Raw genomic sequence first — 27,129 nt, 5'->3', positions numbered from 1 at the left:
CAGGCATTTTTCTCACATGTATACCCAGTTTCACTTACCATCTATAAACTCATGACTTCTCTCTGTCTTAGGATATTGATTCTGAGCTTATGACTTACATATCCACCTCAGAGTCACTTTAAATGCAGCTCCAAGACTAACTCCATAATCTTCTCCAAACCTAGTCTCTTCTAGTTTACTCTCTCCAGCTGGTAACACCATCCATCCAGTTGCGTGAGCCAGAAGCCTAAGTCAGCCTCTGTTTCACAACCACCAGCTTTTCTCCCCTTTGTCTGTTTCCAGTATATTAGTTCACCGTCACCACTCACCAAAATTATTCTGAGGGCTTCCTAACTGGTCTTCCTGCAGGCATTCTTTCCTCCATCTTCCACACTGCAGATAACTTCCATCTCATCGTCTCTTGTTTGGCTTCCCATTAATTTGAGGCCATAAAACAAACTCCAGGCCCATAAGACCCTAAAGGATCTGGCCACTGCCAGCTTTCCTAGTCTCATCTTGTGTCACTTTCCTACTTGTTCGTTGGGTCCTAGCATGCTGGCCCTGAAAAGTTTGTCAAACACAGCTGCCTTCTGTCATCACAGAGGCTCTTAACATTGTATTATATGTGGAATGCTCTTCCTCCCTCATTTTACAGAGTTAATTCTTACATAGTCTTTAGGTCTGCTGATTGAATCTTCAGGAATGCCTCCTTTGAAGCCCTGGACTAGATAAATTGCCTTTGATACGTGTTTTGAAAAACCATTTCTTTCATTTAGACCACTTAGCTTGGTTCTCGGTTATATATTAGTGTGGTTAGTGTAATATTTGTCTGTTTCTCCAGATTCTTAAGTGCCATGTAAGCAGGACCTTGGGTATGCTTACTGTTGCATCCCTAGAGCCTAGCACCACATCTGGTTTGTACAACCATAGGCACTGAAGCAAACAATGGGTAACTGCAAGAGGCTTGATGGAGTTTTATCAAGCTGTGACTGAAGAAACATGGGAACTGAGGCTACATAGAGGATCTACAACAATGGCTTTCAAACTATTTTGATGATGATCTACAATATGAATACAGTTTGTATTACAATTCAGTACACAAGCATGTTCATAGCATATGTAGCATAGATTTTGTATACCAGTACTTTGCCATAGGCTCATGTAGTACACTCTTGTTTTCCACATCATGGATTGCATCCACTAAATTGCTTTCATAACGCACTAATGCGCTGTGTCCTACAATTAGATTTTCAAACCTTTTCAAAGAACCCACTGCGTTGCTTTAGGAGGTGCAGCTGTGTGAGTCTGTTTGTGTGATGAGGTGGGGAGAGTTTCAGATGCCAAACTGGTGACTCCAGTTCTCAGGCTCATTAACTACAATAGGTCTGGTTTGCAGTTCAAGCTTCTAGATAGGTTTGATTGCATAACATAGAAGGGGTGAACAAAACTGAGCCTCTTACCTGTAGCCAAAACTGCATATTGTGTTAAGAAATTTACACAATTAAGAAATGAAGGATTTTATCTCTGAGACAATGAGGAATCCACTGAAGGATTTTAAGCAGGAAAGGAACCTCATTAGATTGCTTTATAGCAGAATAACTGGTTGATTAAAAGGAGGCAGAGTGGCGACTGGAAATCTTGAGAGTAGGTTGACCTCTTTGAGAGTTTGTTCAAATATTTATTGAGCACCCACCAAATGCTGTGCACCTCTTGGAAGGCAGGGACCTTCTTTGTCTTAATCACTGCTCTATCTTCAGCTCATAGGATTGGATGTTTGGGAGGTCCTCAATAAGCATTTGTTGGTGGAATGGATGGAATGCACATTTGTGTTGCGTCTGGCACTGTGCTAGGCCCTTAACATACATTCTTTATTCTGGACACCATTTTATGAATTAGAAAACTGAGGCTTAAGAGGTTTTAATTTTGCTCAAAGTCAAAAAGCCGGTGTGACAGAAGTGGCAGGGCTGAGGTTTCTATCTTGATTCTTTCCATCCCACAGGGATGATTAAGAGCACAGGCTGAAGAGTCTGACTGACCTGAGTTTAAATTAAAATTCCACCACTTCCAAGCTGAGTGACCTTTAAAAATTTATTTGAACCTCTCTACCCAAGTGTCTTCTATGGAGTTTGTAACCGCTCATTGGGATCACCTTGCCTGCTGCCCAGATAAAGCCAATTTATCAAGACAGGGGAATTGCAATAGAGAAACAGTTTAATTCATGCAGAGCTGGGTAAGTGGGAGACAAGTTTTATTACTCAAATTGGTCTCCCTGAAAATGTGGAGACTGGTTTTTTGTTTTTTTTTTTAAGGATAATTTGGCAGATAGGTGGCTAGAATAGTTGGGAGTACTAATGGGTTTGGTCGGAATTGAAATCATAGGGGGTCAAAGTGGGTTCTTGCTGTCTTCTGTTCCTGGGTGAGCCAGGACTGGTTGAGCTAGATTATCAGTCTGGGTGGCTCCAGCTGGTGCATCAGAATGCAGGGTCTGAAAGATATCTCAACCACCAATCTTAGGTTTTACAGTAGTGATTTTATCCCTAGGAGCAATGGAGAGGTTCAAATCTTATGGCCTGTGGTTGCATAACTCCTAAACAGTAATTTCTAATCTTGTGGCTATTTTGTTAGTCCTACAAAGGCAGTCTGGAATCCAGGCAAGAAGGGAGTTTGTTTCAGGAAAGGGTTATTATCATCTTTGTTTCAAAGTTGAAATATAAACTAAGTTCCTCTAAAAGTTAGTTTTGTCTTTGCCCAAGAATGAACAAGTACAGTGTGGAGGTTCGAAGCAAGATGGAGTCAGTTAGGTCAAATCTGTTTCACTGTCATAATTTTTGCAAAGGTGGTTTCAAGTTTTGGTGAAGATTAAATGGAGATAAGGTTTGTGTGGCACTGAGCACACTGTCTGATGCATAATAAACCTCCACATATCAGTGATTATTAGCATTGTTATTATCCATGCTAGCAATACCAAGGACATGGTTGTAGGAGTAGAATCCCAGAGTAGAGATGGTGGTTATTGAAGTCAGGTAGGATGAGGAATGAGGCTAGCAAGTAGTGGATGGGTCATCCTCATTCCACAAGGCAATAGGAGATAGGTGTGGACAAGAAGACTGAGTCAGGAGGTGGATTTCTAAGTGAATATTGGAAAATGAGGAGGAGATTGGTAGACAATAGTGAGAAAAGATAGAAGTTACTGTAGGTGACTCTCATCATCCTCAAAGGAGGAGGAATGGATTCTACATGACTTTGGAAATGGAGTCATCTGGAGGAATGATAGGGAGATCTAGCCAGACAACCCTGGCTCTCAGTACTCCATGGGAGCATGGGAGCTACAGGGAGAATTCCAAGAAGTAGAAGATTTCAGATCCCCATATGTAAAAGTCTTTCAACAGCATACATTAATTCAGCAAATAGCCAAGAAACACGTAGCACAGGCCAGGCACTGTTCTAGGTACTAGGGATACAACAGTGAATAAAATAGTCAAGGCTCCCTGCCTTCATGGAGCTTACATTTATTTTTACATAGGATTTGGCAGAATGTAAGGGCCAAGTAATACATGCAGGCCTTGATAGTTCCAGAAAGTATTAATCCAAAATCGTTTCTGTTCATTCCAAAGTGTTAAAGCCAAAATTTTAAAGCAAAAATTTGGGTGGAGTGTTTGATGCAGAAAGGATTTGGGGCTTTTTTCTTAATGTTTTCAGACTGTTTCTAAACCAGATCTATTTAGGGGAATCTTACAAACTGTGCTTTCAAAATCTTTTAGTCATGTGTTTGAGAGTTCTGGGTATGTAGACAACAACAGACCTCATTGAGGCTGCAGCCCCTTGTTCAATTATGTATCTCCTCTACTTGAGAAAAATAACTGCTTGCTCAGACATCTGGGTTCTATGGTTCTGAATCTGAGCACTAAGTACAGTTATGTATCACTTAACGACGGGGATATGTTCTGAGAAATGCCTTGGTGGTGATTTCGTCACTGTACAAACATGGTAGAGGTACTCACACAAACCTAGATGGTACAGCCTACTGTACACCTAGGCTATATGGTATACTGATTGCTTCTAGGCTACAAACCTGTACAGAATTCTGTCGTCTAACACAGTAAGTATTCATATATCAAAACATATCTAAACATAGAAAAGGTACAGTAAAAATAACAGTGTGGTAATCTTACAGGACCACCACTGTATGTGTGGTATGTCATAGACTGAAACTTTAGGTGGTGTATGACTCTACCAAAAAAACAAAAATGAAATTGCATTATGCAGTTCATGACTATACAAAAAAAAACATGCAACAGGAATCAGGTCACTGGAACTGGAAGTGATGGAGAACATGTAAATCAAAAAGTCTTTGGAGGGTGAAGAGCAGACACAGATGGGAAAGTTAATGTGAATGGAGGCAAACAATGTCTGCCTGCTATGTAAGAATGTCTTTTTTTTTTTTTTTTTTTTTTTTTGAGACAAAGTCTTCCTCTATTGCCCAGGCCAGAATGCAGTAGCATGGTCATAGCTCACTACAGTCTCCACCTCCCAGGCTCAAGCAATCCTTCCACCTCAGCTTCCTGAGTAGCTAGGATGACAAGTGTGTACTAGCACACCTGGCTAAAAATTTTAATTTTTTGTGGATATGGGGTCTCCCTGTGTTGCCTAGGCTGGTCTTCAACTCCTAGGCTCAAGCGATCCTCCCGCCTTGGCCCTCCCAGTGTGCTGGGATTACAGGCATGAACTACCATGCCCAGCCAAGAATGACTTTTGGAAATTCTTTCTTTAAAAAAAATCACTCTTCATCTATGTTAAAATGCTGTGGTATTTCATTGCCCAGCATGCAGAATACAGGGAGAAGCTGGTGGAATATTATCAAATGTATTTAAACATGTGACAACGTTTTACTTAGCTTCCAATTACTAGTAGACTTCAGAGGGCAGAAGGTTGCCAGCTCATTCATCTGGTCATTACTTATCTTGACCAAAAGCCCACGAGAATATATACTGAAAGAATAAAGCTTTCATTACCATTTAATGTTTTTCCTTAAAGCCTTATTTTAATACTGTGAAACCAGATTTCAGAGAATGTCATAATTAAGATTTTCATAAAAAGAAACATTTAATACTATTTAAACATATAATGACTCCCAGTGCTACCTGAATTCATTCACATCATAAACCAACTAAAATGGGCTTTAATCTCTACGGTGACCATGCTGCCTTTACTTAACCTTAATATACCACTATCAAGACCAATTTATGAGCCACACTAAAATAATTATCATTGTTTTATTATAATTTCACCTTATTAACCAGAAATATTAACCTGGTTAATAATCTACCGTATTCGCCAGACTCTGAATAATTGGCAGTTCTTTTAAAAAATCAAATGTATCCTGGAAAGAGGGGTATTTGCCAACTCAAGGATGTTTTAAAGAATGTGCTGGGGACTCATGGCCACTCTAAAAGAGGAGTTCCAGAAATGTTGAAGCATTTTGGGAATAACTGTATAGTCTTCCAGGTCTTCTACTTTGAAGAGAAAATGCCTTAGATAGATAGATTTGTATATACCTTTGGGATTCATCAGATTACTTTTAGTCACAAGTCAGATTGAGTTTTGACTGGCGCAGGTCATTTGGCAACTATTTGATAGAAAAATATTAAATAGTTCTATCGGAAAGAGAATGTCTTGGCAGATCTCTGAGGCTTGTGTGTAGGTGTTCTCAGGAATCCTCCCGGGGAGCCTGCTTTTGTGGGTTCCTTGGGAATGGTTTCAGGTGAGCAGCAGGAGCCCTCAAGGCCGAAGAGGCTGAAATGCATTAAGTAGGCTGGAGTCAGGTGACGCGCCACAGCCACCATATCCTGACAGTGGACAAGTCACTCTCTGGGACCTATTTTCCTAATCTATCAAATGATGGAGTTGGACTGAACAAGGGCTGCATTTCTTTCTAGGATTTTCTGGAAACGGGGATCATATCCATGCTTTCGTTGGAGATTGTATTTTAACTAAGGAAGCTGAATGCTGAAGGAGAGGAATTTTGTCTACAAACAAAATTTTTTATCATAAAAGTAATTCATACTTTGTGTAAAAAATTACAACATTGCAGAAGTGTATAAACAGAAAGTAAAAACCTCTTCCCTTAACTCAGCACTCAGGTTTATTGTTCTGTATATCCTGAACAGAACATTCAGGCTCGCACTAGCCATCTTTGAGGCAGTAGTTAAGACTCTAAATCTTTTCCTATGTTTTAATGGTTCTTACAGTTGGTGAGATGGAAGAGTAACATTTGTGGAAGTCTTTTTCCTTCTAAAAAGGAAATTCAGATCATCTAGCCCATATAAATCCATATGAAGAAGTTAAGTTCCAATACTTGAAAATAACTTATACTATTACTAGAGTAATATAAAAATTGCAAAAGACAAAAGAAAATACATTAAAATGTTAATAGCAGTTTTACAGAGGTGACAGGATTTTGAGGTATTACTTTTTCTGTTCTTCCTCGATTGAGGCAATACATTTTGTGTTACTTGTATAATAAAAAAGATTTACATACCAGAATAGTTGGTTGATTGGCTTCAAACCAAACAGTCCAATAACTGATGCATTAAATCTTTATTGACTAAACAGCTTAAAAATTATTACTGCTATTTCCTTTATTTGTTGTTGTGAATTTTACTCAGAATTAAAGATAAATGATTATATTAGTAATTACAGGAAAACTAGTAAAAATCTTAAAGACATTGAATGGGTTAATGTACTGAGCAGCTATGGAATGCAAGGCACTGTGGGAGTGGGGTGAGTCTACTCCCCCCAAAGGCTCAGGGTCTGGCAGGGGAGGTGAGATAAAAACCCATAGCCATACACTGGCTGGCCTGTTCTGAGGGTTGTGAGACAGGATGCTAGGAGACCAGAGAAGAAAGAAATGTCTCGACGTGAGGAGAAATCAAGGAAAGCATGGTTCTAGAAAATGGGTGGGATGTTTTTTATACCGAGAGACTGAAGAGGCTTTTTAAAGTGGAGGGAAGGCAAACTGTGGCATAAAGATGCCAATACCAGGTATTATCAGGAAGAACAGAGTCCAATTTGGCTGGAGCATAGGGCATATGTAGGGGAAGGGAGAGGACTGGCACGGGGGCAGAAGGGGACTTGAATGTCAGGTGACAGTCAAAGCTTGCACTCTAATAAGTAGGTGATTGATAGGTGATCTTGGGGACTTTTGAGCAGGAAGAGTGGATAATAAATCAATACTGGCTTAGGACAATCCCTTTGGCTTTGGCCAAATTGTGACTCAGGTAAGGGACGGTTGGGGGAGACAAGGATGGGAAGATGCATGATAAATGGGCCCTATGCTTGGCAGGAAGGCAGTGCAATATTTTGTAGAAATAGACTTAGCAGAGCAGGCGCCCAGCATTCAGTGAGACCGCAGTTCAAACCCCATACAGACTCTTAGCTGCTGTATGACTTGAAGCTGTTAGTAACTCCCCTGAACCTGTCTCATCTACAAAATGGGCATAGTAGCACCTATGTCATAGGGTTGCTTCATGGCAGGTAATTATTCTTGTAAAGCATTTAGCACAGCTCTGACGACACATGGTGAATGCTCAGTAAATATTAATGTCACTAATTCCAGTCAATTCCATTAACTGGAATTAATTAGTTGGAGTTAGGAAGGAAACAGGTGTCAGCTGGGTCGACTGAGGGAAGCAGAGATCTCAGGAAGCAGTACATGGTGGTTCGGTGGGAGCATGGCATCTGTGAGGGAGACTGTCTGTAGTGGGATCCCACCTCTACTGCTGGCCAGCTGTGATCTTCTACAGGCTACTTAACCCTTCTAGCTCAGCACAGTGTTACCATGGAGCTGGTGTGAGAGTAAAGTGAGATAATTAATGCATGTTAAGTGTGTCGTATGTGCCTGATACATTGTTAGTGCCCAGTAAATGTTAGTCATCAGGTGAGGGGTGTGATGTGGGGTTGAATAGATTCGCCTCTTCCACTCACAGAGGCAGGATGTGCAAGGAGGAGTGGAGACATGCAGCAAGGGATTGGGCATGAAGGATCAGGCCTGGGGAGAACACTTGGCCTGGAGATATTCAGGAGTCCCTGGCCCAGAGATTACAATTCTGCAGGGAGATGAGCCACGAGTGGAGTATTAGGTATAGGCCTAAGGAAGCAATCAGACACTTCCAGAATAAAGGACATTTGCTAAGACAGCTGGCCTGGTTGCTTCACAAAGTGTCATCGGAAAATATGTCGGGATTGTTCTAGACTAAAAGTGACTAGAGTTGAAACCAAAAGAATGTATGAACCTTGATGGGACCTGGGTTTGTTTTGTTTTGTTTTTTAAAGACAAACATTCTGGAGACAATTGTTGAATACTGATTAAGGGCTCTATATTAGAGGTTATAAAGAAGTTACTGTTTATATTTTTAGGCATGATAATCTTATTGTAATCACGTAGAACAATGTCTTTGTTCTCAGGAAATCTATGTGGAAATACTCAGGGGTGAAATGTCATTTTATGTACACATGCATGGGGTGGGGAGAACAGTAAATCTGGCAAAATGTTAACTATTCAATCCAAGTGGAGAGTACGTATCTGAGTATTCATTGTGCTAGCCTTTCAACTTTTTCTGGATGTGTGGAATTTTTCAATATAAAAAAAGAGGAAAAAAAAAGAGGCCTGTGAAAAATCTGGGAACCAGTATACAACAGGAAAAGGAATTCTTTGGAGGAAAAACAGGATCCACCTACCAAGAGAGCAATTTCAAGAAGGGAGAGATTAAGCAAAATGGAGGCTGCAAATAGATCATCATATTTGGTCACTGAGAGATTGTGGCGGCTTGGAAATAGTCCACTGTAGCACAGAAAACTGAACCAGAGTGAAGGAGTAAAAACTGGGGAGGAAGTATAGGCAGCAAGGACTTGTTGGCCCTTCTGGGTTAAGTCTGTCTTTTCAGTAAGAAAGGGAGACTGAGTATTGATGAGGAAGATCCTGGGGGAAAGGGAGGGACTGAGACAGCGAAAGGGGGAATACTACAGGAGGAAAGACCCAGTAAACATGGGAGAGGAATGGGATGGAAAATGACAGGAAGATGTGGCCTTATGCAAAGGGATGCTTTCCCCTTCAGCCCAGAGGTGAGGACTATGACGACACGTGGGGAAGAAACCCTCTTCCTAGTGACAAGGGGATGAGGTGATGTCTTGCTAAGGTGGCAGATGTGAGGCCTGAAAGTGGACATATGTGCCACACTTGTCGTTAGGTCTGAACCAAGGGAAAGATGGCCGAGGGAAGACAGAGTGCACCTGGTATTGGTTGAATAATACGGGGAGTAAAAAAGGGGGCTCTTTGGGACTGCCCCGATGAGGGCTAGAGATGATGCGGGTCTACAGCAGTCACGGAAACTGGAGGGGACATCCCTCCGACCCTTCAGAACTTGGTGTTGGGCAGATTATGCATTAGGAACTCTTTTTTTGGGTAAAAAGCTTTCTCATTTCCCAGCACCCTCCACCTTGGGCTGTTGGAGGCACATGGTGTGATAAGTCTTTGGTATGGAATGAAGCTCTCTATCCTTTCAAAGTCACCAGGTTCGGGTTCCCAGCCCTAAGTGGTCATGGCACCAGGGGGTCTGGGTTCACGGGGCTGCTGCAGCTCTCGGGTGTTCCGTGTGCCACCCCATCCCTTGCATGCATGCCCACGAAAGGCCGCCCAGGCACCCCAGGTGACCCCATGGAAGTGAGTTTTGGTTCTGCTCTGGCTTCGAAGTGCTTCTCAAGCTGAAGCCTTCGGGCGCGGAAGGCCCTACAGTTAGCTGGAGCTTCCAAGTGAGTAGCGGCTGCTTCGGGTCTGGCTTCGGTGCCAGCGAGGGCTGAAGGCGTTGGTCGGAGAAGCGCTGGCCTGGGGTGGGGAAGTGGCCACACCTCTACAGGAGGACCTTTGTGATGACGCAGCTGTCCCTGTCCCCCTCGGGGTCGTCCTTGAGCGGCAGCGCAGTGGGAGCCCAGCCCAAGGCGCCCTCACGGCGGCTCACTTCCCGCAGCCGCACCTGCAGCGCCTCCCGCTCCGCCTGCAGCTCCCGGCGCGCCTGGGCCGCGGCGCGCTCCTCCTCCTGCAGCGCCCTCCTCCTCCGCTCCAGGGCGCGCTCACCCTGCTCCACGGCCGCCTCACGCCGTTCCAGCTCCCGCTCCCGCCGGCTGCCGCGCACGGCCAGTGCGCCCATCTGTTCCAGCAGGCGCGCCCAGTCGCCCTCGGGGACCGCAGCGGGGACGGGCGGCGGCGGGCAGGGCGCGGCAGGTGGTGAGCGCCGGGTGCCGCTGCTCTCCAGCTCCCGCCGGTGCGCGCTCTTCAGGTGCCTCCACAGCGCCGAGGTCCCTGCGTGGAAGCCCGGGCCGCGGCCCACCTGCTCCCCGCACAGACGGCAGGTGGCCCAGTGGCCCGACGGATGCCCGGGGCGCCCCGGGGCCAGGTGGAAGTAGCCCCAGGCCTCGGAGTACGGCGCCCCCAGGCGGCCGGGAGGCATCGGCGCTGGCCCCAGTCCCGCACACTGACCGCCCCGTGCCGCCGTGTCGTCTAGCCCGCTGGCCTCGTCCATGGTGCAGGTCGGCTCGCCACTCCTCATTCTGTGGCGCCCGCACGCTGGGGAGCAAGGGAAGAATAATAATGAGTGTTAGGATCACGCACACAGCTCCTAGACTACAGTTAGTCTGAGAAAGCATGCCGCCCTCCATTTTCTTACCGATAAAAATCCTATAGTGTGGGTAGGTGTCTAGGTTTCTAGTTAATCTTCAGTATTAAGTGTTGATTCCTCAGGAAAAAAACTGTTAAAAATGTCTAGCCCTTCCTATACTAGGAATCCTGTTTGAAATCAAGTGGATCCCTAGTGAACAAGTATTTCTACTAATAGCGGGAGGCTAAGCTGCTTGAACGGAAAAAACTAGCTAACTCCGTGCAGTGTCTGTGTTAGCTTTAACTAGTCTCTGCTTTCTTAACAATAACAACAATAAAAAAGGTACTGTCTTCAGAATAACAGCGAGGCTTCCTTATGCAGTCTTCTCTGGGTGCTGCACAGCACACTTCAGCAATGACCAGAAAAAAAGCTTTGGGAATGAAAATTTTGTTTCTTAAACTTCAGGAGTGGAAGAGCCAGTGGTGAACAGCCTTTTAAAAAGCTTTCAACGACTGTATGCTTTTCAAGATAAAAATATGTTTTTGTGATTATAAAAACAATCTACCATGAGAAAATCGGCAGTACTGAAAGCAATGCTTTTAAGATATGCACATTTAGGAAATGGCAATGTCCAAAGCAGCACTCTAAAGTTTTACCTTTAAATTAGACAGTGGGTCATTTCCCAAGGACTCTGGGGTCCCTGTCATTGCCTCAGGGTTTCCAACCATCTCAGGTTCCACGGGTAGAAACAATGCATGCAACACGATTCCTGAGTTCCGAAGAACCATCAGCAGTGCTAGGAGTAAATTCAGAGGACAGGCAGGCCAGTGAAAGAAATGCATTCAAACCACCTTAAAGATAGATACTAGAAATAATGAGCAGCGCCATGCCCTCGTTCACTTTTTCTAACCCTTTCATAGATACCCAAGGAATAAAACAAATAAAATTAGTTTTCTTTATTGTTTGTGCTAACTAAAAGATCCCCTCTACATATTTGCAAGATACAAAGTTTGCTCAATACTTTTAATTAAGGAAGAAAAAGAAATAAAAGTAATGTCTTGCTTTGTTCAACACAAAATCTGTTAAAAGGATCCAAACATAATGCAATGACTGTCACCGCAGTCTTTTTTATTAGGAAAATAATTCACCACTGCAATAACCTATTAAAGAAAAGGGAATACAAAAAAAGGCAAAGTTTATTCCTTAGGAAATAAGTTCACAAAGGACCAAATGTGTGATTCTAGATAAATTTGCTTTGAAAGTTGAAAAACAATGAGAAGAAAACACATGACAGACTTCTTGAGCTCTTCTGAGAACTTATTTCAGGGAGAAAAGGGCAAGGTGAGACCCAGGCACAGTGAGATCAATGCTGCTCATGCTGTCAGATTTTGAACCAGCAGCCATGGACATGACAAAGTTCCAGAATCCTTCTTGTTAAACACAACTGGAAAAAACTGAAGACAAAGATGAGAATAGGAAAAATAAGCTGCTATAGTAACAGAAGCATTTAGTGTCAACTATGAATTCAGTTGCTAATAGTCTTGTTAGAGATGCACAGTACTTTTCTAAACCTAAGTATTATTTTTCCCACCAAGCAAGTCCACTCCGGATCAGGTATGACATTTAACATATCTCATTTTTTAAAAAAGATAACAGATCTGCCAGAATCATCAAAAAAGACAAGTACCATGCATCTTCTAACAAGGAAATGGCTATTTACATGTCTTCTGATATACAGGCATTGATTTAAATATGGTCACTCACGATAAAGACCAATTAGCATAAAAAATCTTTAGAAATTAAAGGCTACATTTTCCCCCAAGAGATTTATTACATTGCTAAAGTCTCAAAAGTGAGGAAAGTAGGATGAGGAGTTACAGACCACCTTCAAGAATGGTATTTTTGTGGCCAGTAAATATTATGGTTATATAACATTATGGTTGCTAAACAGAGTAAGATGTAAGGGTTATAAACATTTTTTTAATTATCTAACTTGACTTAGAATTTTTTCTATACTTTTTTCTTTTTTAAAATTTCTATTTCCTTCTATATTGAATCTGAGCTTTCCCGAGGTCCTTTTTTATTACTGGACAAACACAAAAGTGGACAGAGTATTAAAAGGGATGTAAACATTTCTTATAACATCAAGAGTATTGCTTTGCATTCTGATATGCTTGAGCTAAAGCTTGGAAACTGCACATAAACCCGCAGGTTGTCTTACTTGTGCCAAAGTCTGAGAGTCATCCTTACTGATGTGGCCCTAATAGAGCCAGAGGTGACCCATTATTGTCATGCTTTTTACCTCTCTGGGTTTCTTTAAAAACTGGAATGCCCAGAGGGAGTGTTGCACAGGTGAATGCCATCTGTTAGGAGTTAAAGTGGGCACAAGGTGAGAAGCACTGACTTTGACGTCTTAATCCTTTTGACCTAGTAGAAGCCTCACAAATGTCGGCCAGCACAGCGCTGCCCCTCCGAGGGTGGCAGGGGGACATCCTCTGCCTGGGCAGCCCTTCGATTTTGGAGGTCGTAACCGGTGGAAGGCAGCATGGGGCAGAACTGCCTCACCTTCTCAGTCCTCCACACCATGCGGCTATATTCTAGCTCAACACAATCCTCAGTCTCAGTATCTACCGTAACAGCCTGGTTAGCTCTGCTAAACAACCCGAGTGCATTTCAGCTGCCCCTGCAATGTGGAGGGGGAGAAAGCTCTTCAGACACTTCAGCCACAACCATAACACACAAAGGGCTCTTCAAACTGACAATAAAAAGACAAAGAGCCCGATAGAAAAACAGACGAGAAATATGAGTAGGCAAATGACCTAACAGCAAACTCAAATAGCCAGGAAATTTGTGAAAAGGTGCACAACATCACTTATTTTCATGGAAATGCTATTAAAGTAGTAGGAAGGTATCATTTTACATCCATCACACCAAGAAACATTAAGAGGTCTAACAGCCAAAGTTACAAGGGAGGTAGAGAAAACGCACACACTCCTCAATTACTAGTGAAGATGGGATGGATTTTAGGAAAGCATTCTGGCCATTTCTTCCCTCCCTCCCTCCCTTCCTTCCTTCCTTCCCTCCTTCCCAGGGTCTTGCTCTGTCACCTAGGCTGGAGTGCAGTGGCACAATCATGGCTCACTGCAAACCTCTGCTTCCCGGGCTCAAGAAGCGATCCTCCCACCTCAGCATCCAAAGTAGCTGGGACTACAGGTGCATGCTACCATGCTTGGCTAATTTTTGTATTTTTTGGTAGAGACAGGGTCTATGTTACCCAGGCTGGTCTTTCTTGAACTCCTGGCTCAAGTGATCCACCTGCCTCAGCCTCCCAAAGTGCTGGGATTACAGTCATGAGCATATCCAATGAGAATACGTATCATTAATTCTGTGGTTAGCTAATAAGAAGAAAATGAAAAGTAAGAGCTCCCTCAATTTTTCCTTGAACATTTTTTTTTTTAAACTAACACAAAGGTGCCAATGAATTTGAGTATTTTGCTTACATCCATCCACTCCATCCAACTCTCATTCAAATGCTCATTGTGCACCTGCTAAGGTCAGGTGAGTGCTTTCTGCCAAGCATTCCAAGAGGAATGTCACGAAGTCTCTGCTCGCAGGAAGCGTACCATCTGGTGGGGAAAGAGATGCTTCCAACAATAATTCTGATACCTGTGTGATAGGGCCGGCTGCAGTTTCTATATTAATTAAAAACAGAGGCTGGGCTCGGTGGCTCACGCCTATAATCCCAACACTTTGGAAGGCCCAAGCAGGTGGATCACCTGAGGTCAGGAGTTCAAGAGCAGCTTGGCCAACATGGTGAAACCTTTTCTCTACTAAAAATACAAAAATTTGCTGGGTGTGGTGGCGGGTGCCTATATTCCCAGGTACTCGAGAGGCTAAGGTAGGAGAATTGCTTGAACCCGGGAGGTGGAGGTTGCAATGAGCCGAGATAGCACCATTGCATTCCAGTCTGGGTGACAAGAGTGAAACTCTGTCTCGGAAAAAAAAAAAAAAAGATATAACCTGAGATTCTACTCCTGGAGATCTCTTCTATAGAACTAACAGCACCAATAAACACAGTCTTGTGTCAGGATGTTCATTACAGAATCATGTAGGGTGACAAGAAACTGGAAGCAAGGGAATGCCTGCCACCAGGAAAATGGCTGAGTATATAACATATGTTTATATCAGGGAATATTATATAGCAATTAAAGAGGAATAGCATGAAGTTCTGTTCAATGTCTTAGAAGGATATCTGGAGGAACTGCTCAGGGAGAAAAGAGATGCAGAAGAGTGTATAATATGATCCCACTATTATTAAGTAATACACATATCTGTATAGGCAATATACAGATACAGATGAAGAAAAATAAAGGAGATACTATGGGTTGAGGCAATGGTAACTGATGTGAAAGAAGGGAGAAGGGGAAGAGGTAAACACAAAAGCAAAAGCAATAAGATGCTAAGAAAGCATGCATGTGATCACGTGTATACATTTAGGGAAAGTGTGTATATCACAGGATCTCTACAAAAATAAAAAATAATTTTACAAAACAACCCCTGGAGCAGGGTGCGGTGGCTCACACCTGTAATCCCAGCCCTTTGGGAGGCCGAGGCAGGTGGATCACTTGAGGTCAGGAGTTCAGAAGACCAGCCTGGCCAACATGGTGAAACCCCATCTCTATGAAAAATAGAAAAAATTAGCTGGGCGTGGTGGCGGGCGCCTGTAATCCCAGCTACTCTGGAGGCTGAGGCAGGAGAATCGCTTGAACCTGGGAGGCGGAGGTTGCAGTGAGCTGAGATTGCACCATTGCACTCCAGCCTGGGCAACAAGAGCGAAACCCTATCTCAGAAAAACGAAAAACAAAAACCAAAAAAACAAAACAACCCTTGGCTCCTCAGGCGTGTGAGCTCAGGCAGGGCCAGCCCAGCCTTAACTGTGGAGGCTGGTGGGACAGTCCCATGGGGAAGCCCACTGCTGTGCCGCCTGGAGGAGGAAACCCAGCGTGTGGGGCAGCTCATTGTCACGTGGTTTGCTGTGCTCTGCAGAAGGAGATTCTGTATGCACACCCAGGACGTCATGGAAGAGGAGCTCATCCCATTCATCTCCCTGGCACAGAGTAGACACTTGGGGGATGCTGCATTAAATGAAATGAACCTGACTCTGTTTCTTTAGCCCCAGCTCACCCGAGTCTCAATCTTCCCATCTGTCAAGAGAAATAAGATTATTTGCCTCTAAACAGGTGGCTGAGATCAGACAGTGCAAATGATGTCACTGTTGGACTCTCTGGTGTTATATAAATTCAAGGCATGAACAAAAAAGAAACTACCGATATTTACTACTCAGACGCATCCACGTTAAGATTTTAGTGGTTAAAAGGCAGTTATTTTTCCATCTGACATTATGTTATTGAACAAAGTAAGTAGTCTAAGTTGGGGGAATCCCCTTGGGAGTTGTTTGAGTACAAAGAGCAAATAAAAAAGAGTAACAGATCCAAGACCCTTAGCCCTTAAATTTATTTTCACTTCCTAAACTGACCCTCATGCAAAATAGGTTGCTTATCACTAAGGTAAAATAAGATAATGAGGAGGTTTAATTAGCCAAAGCCCTGTGATATGCATTTCTTCCTTATCAAATACCCAATGAGAATGCATATCATTAATTCTGTGGTTAGCTAACAAGAAGAAAATGAAAAGTAACAGCTCCCTTAATTTTTCCTTGAAATTTTTTTTTAAACTAACACAAAGGTGCCAATGAATTTGAGTATTTTGCTTACATCCATCCACTCCATCCAACTCTCATTCAAATGCTCATTGTGCACCTGCTAAGGTCAGGTGCGTGCTTTCTGCCAAGCATTCCAAGAGGAATGTCACATAGTCTCTGCCCTCAGGAAGCGTATCCTCTGGTTGGGAAAGATGCTTCCAACAATAATTCTGATACCTGTGTGATACGGTTTGGCTGTGTCCCCACCCAAATCTCATCTTGAATTGTACTCCCGTAATTTCCACGTGTTGTGGGAGGGAACTGGTGGGAGGTAATTGAAACATGGGCGCGGTTTCTCCCATACTGTTCTCGTGCTAGTGAATAAATCTCATGAGATCGGATGGTTTTATAAACAAGAAGCCCTTTTCACTTGACCCTCATTCTAGCTCATGCCGCAGTCAGCTAAGGAGTGCCTTTCGCCTTCAGCCATGACTGTTAGGCCTCCCTAGCCACGTGGAACTTTAAGTCCATTAAACCTCTTTCTTTTATAAATTGCCCAGTCTTGGGTATGTCTTTATCAGCAGCGCGAAAACAGACTACTAACAGACTGGTAAAGGTGAAATCAGTGCTCGCTCCTTCGGGTGAATTCCATTACATCATCTCCACTGGGGAAGGGGTGGGCGTGGGCAGCTCCTGGGAGCTGATGTCTTAGGGACCCTAACACAGAAGTTCATGCAGTTCAGCATCCCTTCCCCTCCCATGCCCCACAGGGCACAACCGCATTGTCATCCACCACCAAAACACATTACCCTTAGTACTCGACTCTAATAAAGTTCCAGTTCCTCAGTTGTATAATGAGGCTTCCAAGCTCCTATTTTAAAAGAAAGTTTCTTGAAGCTAAATAAAAGCACTACTAACATGAAATTAACAGTGGAAATCTCTGAGTGCAATTTCAGGGTGAAAAAAACTGAAAAGACAAATGCAGATTTTAGATATTTCAAGGAAGGAGAGAGAGTAGTGTTGCTGGTACCATGCCTCTGCACTTGCTGTAGCTGAGTTTCATTTGAGTATCCATTATTTGGAAGGAGTTCTTAAATCTAAGCCTGTGGAAGACAATAAATTCACATTAATTATCTCTCCATTTGACTCAATTTTTGAAGAGGTTCTATCCTGATAAACTATCAGATTCAATCCCAGATTCCTCGGTATGATGTCCCTGAATACCAGTATAAAGAATAAAGGAAGAAATCAAAACCTGGATGAATAATCTGTATAAATATGGGCATATACACAAGGTATGACTGTAATATTGACAGTCATCCTATAAAGCACCCACAAAAGTTAATTGTATTATTTTATACTTATGCTTGTGCACATAAAAAAATATTTGACAGGCTAAAGGCCAAAGAACCAGGCACTGTTCTCAAAAGGACATAGTAATTAATTACACTTCTATTTGTCCTTTCATACTCAAGGCTACTCACTGTAGCTGGGTTAACCAGGCAGAATTTAAACCAATATATGTTGGTTGAGCCTGGATCTTAGATGAGAAATTCACACTCATGTGAAATTCACACAGACTTATGTGGAAACACTAAAAACATTTACTTCATCCACCAGTGACTTTAATCAAAGTAGAACAAAATAATTAATACAAGTAATTAGAGTTGACAACTGAAGTGTCAAGAAAACCACAGTTCATCTGTTATCCGTCCATCTCTGTTGAAATATTAATTTACTGCCATATATTAATCTATTTATAAACAGATCCAGACAATTAGAAAAATTAGTCTGGAATCACCAGGCTGGAGGCTTAGCTGAAGTTAAAAGACAAGTAAAAATGCCTCCAAACTGTAAAACCTGAGTTGGGGAATAAATGGTAAAATGTGTAAAAGTTTAGAAAAAGGTTATATGTGGACTGTAAAAAACACACTGGACTCACAGGTAATTATGTGGTGAATCAGAGACGTTTCTTAAATGTCATAAGCCAAACTCTTAGATATTTCTACCACTAGCTAAAAGGCAGAAAAGCACTCTATTAATGCACTTTTTAAAATGAAAATTGCGACGTGTTCTGCCCTTAAAGTGGACCTTTATTTCAGGCCTGCATTACTTTGCTTAATAGATATGGTCCTAAAGATTAAGGTGGTGATCCATTTTATCTTGTAAAAATGCATAATTTAATCTGAGTTATAGGAATTTAAAGCCGCCCTACTTTGAAGGCCTTTGTGACTCAAAGATTTTTTAATTTAATTTTTAGATTGAGAACTACCTGGCTTGGGCTTTTGGTCTTTTTATAATATATATAGCTGTCTACTTTTTTAAATTCTTGGCTGCCTCAAGCTATTCTTGCCTCCAAAAGCTGTCATCATAATATATGAATAAAAACGGCAGAAAATAATTACCCTAATTAGGTTAATGTATTAAGTTGTTTCTACAGCAGTTTCTCTTAAACACCTTATCTTTGTAGTCTTGGCTAATTAGAAATTCGACTAGTGGTAAGTATTTATTTTTTCCTTCAAGGGGATTTTTGCTTTGGTAAACCTCGGACATTTGGTTAGTGCAACAAATCACAGAAACTGCTCCAGCGGACTCCGAAAGGAGCGGAAAATTCTTTTGTTTGGGGGCCACGAGGGGTGGAGGAGGGGTGGGGATTCTGGTGTAAGCTTTTGGCTTGCATTCACTTTCTCCCTCCGAAAGTGGGCGACACCAAGTAAATCCCAATTACAGAAAGAACCCACTGCAGGGTGCCCAGCCGCTTGCCCAGTAAAAAGACTGTAATCAGACAACTTTAATAAAGGGAGAGAAGGAGAGTGGCAACGAATTTCCACATTCCGAACAAGCCTGTCGAAAGCGGAGTGTAGGGAAGGAGCAAGAATGAGGTACTGGAAGATGGTGAGCGGGGTCTTGCAGCAGAATCCCGGGCCCACCTGCCTTCTCAATCGCGACAGCCGGCCCGGAGAAGGGCAGCCCAGCGAAGGGCACGCCCCGCGCGGGTGCCAGGGAGGCCGGCGGGGGCGTCCGCGGTCGCTGCTCACCTGCGCTCCCCGCTGCCCGGCCGGGCCCGCCTCGCCCACCGAGTCTCGAAGCCCACACTCACCCCATTACCCGCGAAACGCTGCCGGAGCCGGCGGCTGGTCGGGAGTCGGGGATGGTAGATCCCCCTCCAGGCGCCTCGCTGACATTTTGTCCCGGACGGAAAACCTCGGCGCTTCCCACTTAAAGACACAGCGCTCCATTCACACGTCTGCGGGGAAAGGGGGGCCGTCACTTGTGGCCTTCACCCGAAAGTGGTAGGGGAGTCGCTCTGAAACCACCAAGGTCCGCGAGCGACAGACTGTGTTGGCCAGGGTTTAAAGATGACGCAATAGCTGAGTGTGGTTGAAATGTAACTATTGTTTTATAACTTTGCATTAACCTTCCAAGACCTGGATTCCCGGGCCTGAGTCTCAGAGCGCGGTTTGCATCCTTGCAGGCTGCAGGCACATGATGTCACAAGTTATTAGAAGAAATCTCTCCAACCTAGGTCTGGACAGATGAAGGCGGCGCTTGTTGGTGTTCACCAAAACACCAGCATGGTGTACCAGCTTTGGCTAGATTATACTCAGGTAACGAACAACCCCTGCAACTGAGTAGCTTCAAGGTCCGTTTCTCAAGCGAATTACTGTGGCTGAAGGGAGCTTTCGTAGTACTCCCCCAGTTTTCTTCACTCCCGGCTCCAGGCTGAAAGATCAACTTTTCTGGGTCGTGCTCCCTGCTGGGCTGGTAAACCAACTTTGAGGGAGAAGGTGGAAGTCCTGATTTGTAGTGTTTGCTATTTCTGTGATGTTAATACTCCCACCATGGCCGATTTCAAGCTACAAACAGTCTAACAAGTGGCTTGCCAAGTTCCTGGAAATGTAACGATTAGCTCTTGTACGTGACTGGCACAAGCTGCTCCTCAAACTCACATTCCGCATGCCTCAGTTCTGCTCAGGTTCTATTGGTCAAAACTTGCTGTCAGTGGGTGGGGAAGTATACCCCTCTCTTAAGGAAGCCTTGCAAGTCATGTGACAATGAAACGGGAGAGTTCCCTGATTTCCCCGTTTTCCCCGCCCTTTGCAGGACATGCAACAGGGCTGTGGCTGGTGTGTTCGGTCTCTGCCCTGCTGAAACCCCTTATGGGAGGTGGAGCATGCAGACGGACGGGTGCAGGAGCTGGGGTGCAAAAGCTGGGGCGCTAGGCTTCCAGCCCCATTGCAGTGTCCAGGGGCAGGAGCCTGTGATTCCTGGAGCCCAAATGGGCTTGTGTTACAGTGTGCTCTTTTAGCCTTACCATCAGCGGACGGCTTAAGTGTTAACCAGCTCAATAGACCCTCTGCATTTTTGCAAGCGCAGAGGGTCAGTCTGACAGCTTTCTGTATCTCGAGCTCTTGTCCCCCCTCCCAGAAAAATCAGGTCACACATGGACTTGAAGGATAGTGAATGCTGGTGAAGTAGAGTAGTGGGGTGGGGGTTATTAGGTGGTAGGGGTGGCAGTCAGTGGGATGGATGGGGAACTGGAAAGGGCATGGAGTAGGAAGATGATCTTCCCCTGGAGTTTGACCGTCCAGTGGTGGATTCTCTGACTGTCCCCAGCTGAACTCCTCCTAACATTCCTTCTCTTTACCTGCCGCTCTTCTGCTCTTCTGTTCATCTGCTCATCTTTTGCTGCTGGAGCCTGGTTTCTGGAGTTTATTTGCGTACAGGATAGGGGGTCATGGAGGGCCAAAAGGTAACTTTTGGGCACAAGGGCAGGAATGCCTCCCTTCATTTAGGGCCATGGGTTTCCAGGCTTGAGGGTGGGGCCTTTGCCAGGGAACTGCCTTATTCTACCCAGTAGTTCCCTGTCTTCTGTCCCTATCAACAATAAGTGAGCTGAATAATACTCTTAAAAGGAGGGCGAGAAATAACTGGGTAGAATAATACAATCCACCTTTCCAATAATGGTTTCGGAAGAAGAAACTGGTTGGGTGTCTTCAAAGGCAGGGGTCCCCAACCCCGGGGCCATGTATCAGTACCCTTTGTACCCTGTTAGGAACCAGGTGGCACAGCAGGAGATGAGTAAGGGGCAAGCAAAAGAGGGAAGCTTCATCTGTATTTACAGCCGCTCCCCATGACTAGCATTGCCGTCTGAGCTCCACCTCCTGTTACATCAGCTGGGGCATTAGATTCTCATAGGAGCACAATTGTGAACTATGTGCATTCAAGGGATCTAGGTTGTGTGCCCCTTATGAGAATCCAATGCCTGATGATCTGTCACTATCTCCTATCATGCCCAGATGGGCCCATCTAATTGCAGGAAAACAAACTCAGGGCTCCCACTGATTCTACATTATGGCGAGTTGTATAGTTATTTCATTATATGTTACAGTGTAATAATAATAGAAATAAAGTGCACAATAAATGTGATGTGCTTGAATCATCCCAAACCCATTCCCCACCCCTGTCCATGGAAAAATTGTCTTCCATGAAACCAGTCCCTGTTGCCAAAAAGGTTGGGGATTGCTGTTCAAAGGGATGATTTTGCAATGTGAAGGCCAACTATTAGGTTACTACTGTTCTTCAGGCCCAAAGGACACTTTATAGCTGTGGACATCTGATAAAAAGAAAAGTAATGAGTATACTGTTGGTGGGAATGTATATCCAGACACCCATTATGGAAAACAGTATGGAGGCTTCTCAGAAAACTAAAGATAGAACTGTCATATGATCCGTCAATCCCACTACTGGTTATTTATCCAAAGGAAAGGAAATCAATGTATCAAAGGGATCCTTGTACCCCCGTTTATAGCCACACTATTCACAATAGCCAAGATATGAAATCAACCAAAGTCTATAAACAGATCAGTAAAGAAAATGTGATATATATACACAATGGAATACTATTTAGCCATAAAAAGCAATGAAATCCTGTCATTTGCAGCGACATGCAGGGAACTAAAGGCCATCTTGTTAAGTTAAATGAGTCAGACACAGAAAGGCAAAAATCATATGTTTACACTCATGTGGTAGCTAAAGAAGTTGATCTCATGGAGGTAGAGAGCAGAAGGGTGTAGGAGTAGGGGAGTGAAGACAGGTTGGTGAATGGGTACAAGCAAACGGATAAGATGGAATAAGTTCTAGTTTTTGATAACACAGAAGGGTGACTATAGTTAGCAACAATACATTGTATTTCCAAATAACTAGAAGAGAAGATATTTTTCTTTCTTTTTTTTTTTTTTTTTTGAGACGGCTCTTGCACTGTTGCCCAGGCTGGGGTACAGTGGTGCAATCTCGGCTCACTGAAAGCTCCGCCTCCTGGGTTCACGCCATTCTCCTGCCTCAGCCTCCCAAGTAGCTGGGACTACAGGCGCCTGCCACCACACCCGGCTAACTTTTTTGTATTTTTAGTAGAGATGGGGTTTCACCGTGTTAGCCAGGGTGGTCTCAATCTCCTGACCTCATGATCCGCCCGCCTCTGCCTCCCAAAGTGCTGGGATTACAGGCGTGAGCCAGTGCACCCGGCCGAAGAGAAGATTTTTTTCTATGAGTTTGACTTTAATTTCTAAGATTCCACATATACTTGAGATCATGCAGTATTTGTCTTTTTGTGTCTGCCTTATTTCACTTAGCATACTCTTCTCTAAGACATCTATGTTGTTGCAAATGGTAAGAGTTCCTTTTTCTTTAAGGCTGAATAATATCCGTGTGTGTGTGTGTGTGTGTGTGTGTATACACCACAGTTTCTTTTTTTATTCATCAGTTGATGGACACTTAGATTGTTACCATATCTTTTGGCTTCTGTAAATAATGCTGCAATTAACATGGGACTGCAGATACTTCTTGGAGATAGGGTTTTTATTTCTTTTGGAAATATACCCAATAGTAGTATTAGTGGATCATATGGTAGTTCTATTTTTAATTTTTTGAGGAACCTCTATACTATTTTTCATAATGGCTGCACCAATTGACGTTTCCACCAACAGGGTAAAAGTGTCCCCTTTTCTGGAATGCTCACCAACACTTGCTGTCTTTTGACTTTTTGATAATAGCCATCCTAACAGGTGTAAGGTGATGTCATTTTGACTTGCATTTCTCTGCTAATTAGTGATGTCGAGTAGAAGAGAAGATTTAAAATGTTCCCAATACAAAGAAATGATAAATGTTCAAGGTGATGGGTATCCTGATAACCCTGACGATCATTACACATTGTATGCATGCATCAAAATATCGCATGTACCCCATAAATACGTACAAATATTTTGTATCAATAAAAACATGAAAAAGAAAAGTAACTAGTATAAATGGCCAGGTGCAGTGGCTCACGCCTGTAATCCCAGCACTTTGGGAGGCCCAGGTGAGTGGATCACTTAAGGTCAGGAGTTCAAGACCAGCCTGGCCAACATGGTGAAACCCCATCTCTACTAGAAAAATACAAAAATTAGCCGGATGTGGTGGTGGATCCCTGTAAGCCCAGCTCCCTGGGAGCCTGAGGTGGGAGAATTGCTTGAACACAGAGGTGGAGGTTGCAGCGAGCCAAGATCGTGCAACTGCACTCCAGCCTGGGTGACAGTGTGAGACCTTGTCTAAAAAATAATAATAAAATAAAATAAATAAAAAAGAAAAGTAACTAGTGTAAACGAATCAGGTTAAAGTCATCTCTAATTCATGTTTAAATATTTGAACAAATTTTTACAGTTTACTGTATTTGGCAGTTCTTTTAAGAAGAAGCTTTATTACTTTGAGTGTCTAAAAGAATCCATTTAACTTTAAACTGACCATGTAATGAGATACATGATCTTTTCATTAGTTCATAGAGGAGTTTTTAGTAAGTGCTGGTTATAGGCAAAGCACTATCTTAAGCCTAAGCAGGAGTCTGGAGACTATTCCTGCCCTCAAGAGGATTACACTCCAGTATGACAGTAAGACACATGCAACTCCAAGAAGAAAGTAAAAAATTATGTAAGAGGAAATATTCAAGTGCCATAATAAATTGAGAACGGCTACATAGTTTTGAAAGTGGCAGCATTTTATCATGGCTTGAAAAGGAGTAGGATTGGACTCCTGGCATTATATGTTTATTATCTTAACGAGATGTATTTTTAAAGTCAGATAAAAGGAGCTTATCTTATTTGTGAGTCAGTGCTTAAATTTTCTTAAATTTTGTGAGTCAATGCTTAAATTTAATATTTTTCTAAATTCTTAAATTTTCTTGTAATCAGAAATCTCCTTCTTGTGTTACATTTAAAATCAAACTACAAAATATGTCTCAATATCTAATAACTTTTCTTCTTTGCCCTACATACTTTGTTCAAGTTTCAGCAAGAAAAACAACCTTCAGTTCTTACTTTCTTGGTAGTGGCAATTCCCCTAACGTTCATCACACATTTAACCATAAATAAATAACATTTAATTTTCACAGGAGGATCTCATTTCTGTCCCCTGCCCTGGAAGTTGGCAAAAAGTAAGGACCTGCATTTCATTGGAAATACAGAATATTTACTCTCCCTATTCCCTTCAGAAATTACAGCCTTGAAATCTGCTATCAGAAACCCAGTTTGAGGCTGGGCCCAGTGCAGTGACTCACGCCTGTAATCCCGGCACTTTGGGAGGCCAAAGCAGGCGAATTAGTTGAGCCCAGGAGTTTGAGACCAGCTTGGACAACATGGCGAAATCACCTCTTAAAAAAGAAAAAAAAGAAAATACAAAAATACCCCCCAGAATGGTAGCATACATCTGTGGTCCCAGTTACTCAGGAGGCTGAGGTGGGAGTGTTGTTTGAGCTCAGGAGGTGAAGGCTGTAGTGAGCCCTGATCACACACACCACTATACCCCAGCCTGGGTGATGGCGTGAGATCCTGTCTCAAAACCAAACCCAGTTTGAGAAAAATATTTATCAAGATTGCCTCAAAGACATGTAATTATGGAGCTGTGTTCTTTGGACCACACTGTTGTGGTGCATCCCAGATGTGCTTTTGGTCTGTAGGTTTCTTTCTTGGGCTGTTTTTATCTTGTTTTTGGTATAAGGGTAATACCAGCCTCACAAAGTGAGTTAACAAGTGCTCTTTTCTATTTTTTGAAAGAGTTTGTGAAGAATTGCTATTAATTTTTCTTTAAATGTTTGGTAGATTTAACAGTGAAGACATCTGGACCCCAGCTTTGATTTATGCATAGGTGGTTGATTACTAATTCAATCTCTTCATTTATTATCTGTCTGTTCAGATTATCTATTTCTTCTTGTCAGTTTTGGTAGTTTGTATTTTTTCCAGGAATTTGTTGATTTCATCAATATGATCTAAGGTGTTGGTATATACTTTTTCATAATATAGTATTTTTTATACTTTTTTTTATTTCTATAAGGTTGATGGTAATGTCCCCTCTTTCCTTTCTGGTTCCTGGATGTGCTTTTACTAAACTGTCCCTGGGATAATGCCATCTGCCTTCAGAGAGGCACCTTGTAGGAAACAGATGCATAAACTTCATTATCAGATTTAGTGTCATGATGTCATCTGCTACAGCTGTCTACTGCATCCCACAGTGTTTTCTCTGCAGGATCTAGAGGAGAACTTTCTCTGATCTCTCCGTGTCATGAAAAGCGCTGCATGCCCTGAACAAATGAGACCTTTTAATCCCACTGTGGATTATGTCTCCTGCTTTGGCTGCTGGGAGGGCTGAGTCCAATGTTGAATATCTACTCTATCAGTTTCCTAGAGCTGCCACAACAAAGTATCACAAACAGATTGGCTGAAAACAACAGGTGTTTATTCTTCCATAGTCCTGGAGGTTTGGTTAGAAGTCAAAATTAAGGTGTCCGCTGGGCTATGTTACCTTTGGAACCTGTAGGGAAGAATATGAGGGGACTTCAAAAAGGTTGTGGAAAAATGGAATTAAAAGATAAAAATGAGAAATATACATTTTATTTCTCAACATAAACTCCATTAAGTTCAAGAGACTTTTGTAAGCAATGATACCAGCCATCTAGTCCATTCCCAGCATCCTGGGAATTTAGCCATGTCAATGCAGTCTTCCTTACATCATTAACTGAAGAAAAATGGGTACACTTTACATCTGTTTTCTTGAGATTGAGTCTCACTCTGCCACTCAGGCTGGGGTGCAGTTGTGTGATCATAGCTCACTACAACCTCGACCTCCTGGGTTCAAGCAATCCTCCCACCTCAGTCTCCCAAGTAGCAGAGACAGGCAGACACCACCATGCCTGGTTAAGTTTGCATTTTGTGTAGAGACAGAGTCTCACCATGTTGCCCAGTCTGGTCTTGAACTCCTGGGCTCAAGTGATCCTCTCATCTTGGCTTCTCAAAGTCTTGGGATTATAAGCATGAGCCACCATGCCTGCCATTTTTTTTTTTTTTTTTTTTTAATATTAGTGTGTTAGTCCATTTTGCATTGCTATAAAAGGATACCTGAAAGGAGGCTCATTCGACTCTCAGTTCTGCAGGCTGTACAAGTAGCAAGGTGTCAGCATCTGCTTCTGGTGAGGACCTCAGGAAACTTCCACTTACGACAAAAGGGGAAGGGGAGCAGACATCATGGCAAGAGAAGAGGAAAGAGGGAGTAGAGGGAGGCGCCAGACTCTTTTTAACAACCAGATCTGGAGGGAAGTAAGAGTGAGAACTCATACCCCCCAGGTACGGCATTAATCTGTTTTTGAGGAATCTGCCCCCATGACTCAAACACCTCCTATTATGCCCCACCTGCAACACTGGGAATCAAACTTCAGCGTGAGACTTGGAGGGGACAAATATTCAAACTATATCAATTAGAAAAAAAAGAAGTCAGACA

General features: G+C 43.0%; 3 protein-coding genes and 1 non-coding gene across 4 annotated transcripts in view; 2 read left to right on the top strand and 2 right to left on the bottom strand.

Moving 5' to 3' along the window:
• AGGF1 (angiogenic factor with G-patch and FHA domains 1) overlaps positions 1-27,129 on the top strand; it is an 84,615-nt gene that overhangs the window by 34,592 nt on the left and 22,894 nt on the right. The gene's annotated exons all lie outside the window — the stretch shown is intronic.
• ZBED3 (zinc finger BED-type containing 3) lies at positions 6,394-19,880 on the bottom strand. The gene is made up of 3 exons (XM_050795728.1): positions 19,430-19,880; positions 11,285-11,424; positions 6,394-10,597 (listed from the first exon to the last, which is right to left on the bottom strand). The coding sequence occupies exon 3, from the start codon at positions 10,578-10,580 to the stop codon at positions 9,885-9,887; it is 696 nt and encodes a 231-aa protein (XP_050651685.1). The 5' UTR covers positions 10,581-10,597; positions 11,285-11,424; positions 19,430-19,880; the 3' UTR covers positions 6,394-9,884.
• LOC126957822 (small nucleolar RNA SNORA47) lies at positions 13,071-13,208 on the bottom strand. The gene has a single exon (XR_007726978.1). It is a non-coding gene; the product is annotated as a small nucleolar RNA SNORA47 (small nucleolar RNA).
• Positions 19,858-27,129, top strand: part of PDE8B (phosphodiesterase 8B) — a 344,936-nt gene continuing 337,664 nt past the window's right edge. The window contains exon 1 of the mRNA XM_050795661.1: positions 19,858-19,937. The gene's annotated coding sequence lies outside the window, so the exon portion shown is untranslated. The remainder of the gene's footprint in view (positions 19,938-27,129) is intronic.

The sequence above is a fragment of the Macaca thibetana genome, chromosome 6 (assembly GCF_024542745.1).
Source record: "Macaca thibetana thibetana isolate TM-01 chromosome 6, ASM2454274v1, whole genome shotgun sequence".
NCBI classification, from domain to species: domain Eukaryota; kingdom Metazoa; phylum Chordata; class Mammalia; order Primates; family Cercopithecidae; genus Macaca; species Macaca thibetana.
This window is presented reverse-complemented; position numbering and strand designations above follow the sequence as displayed.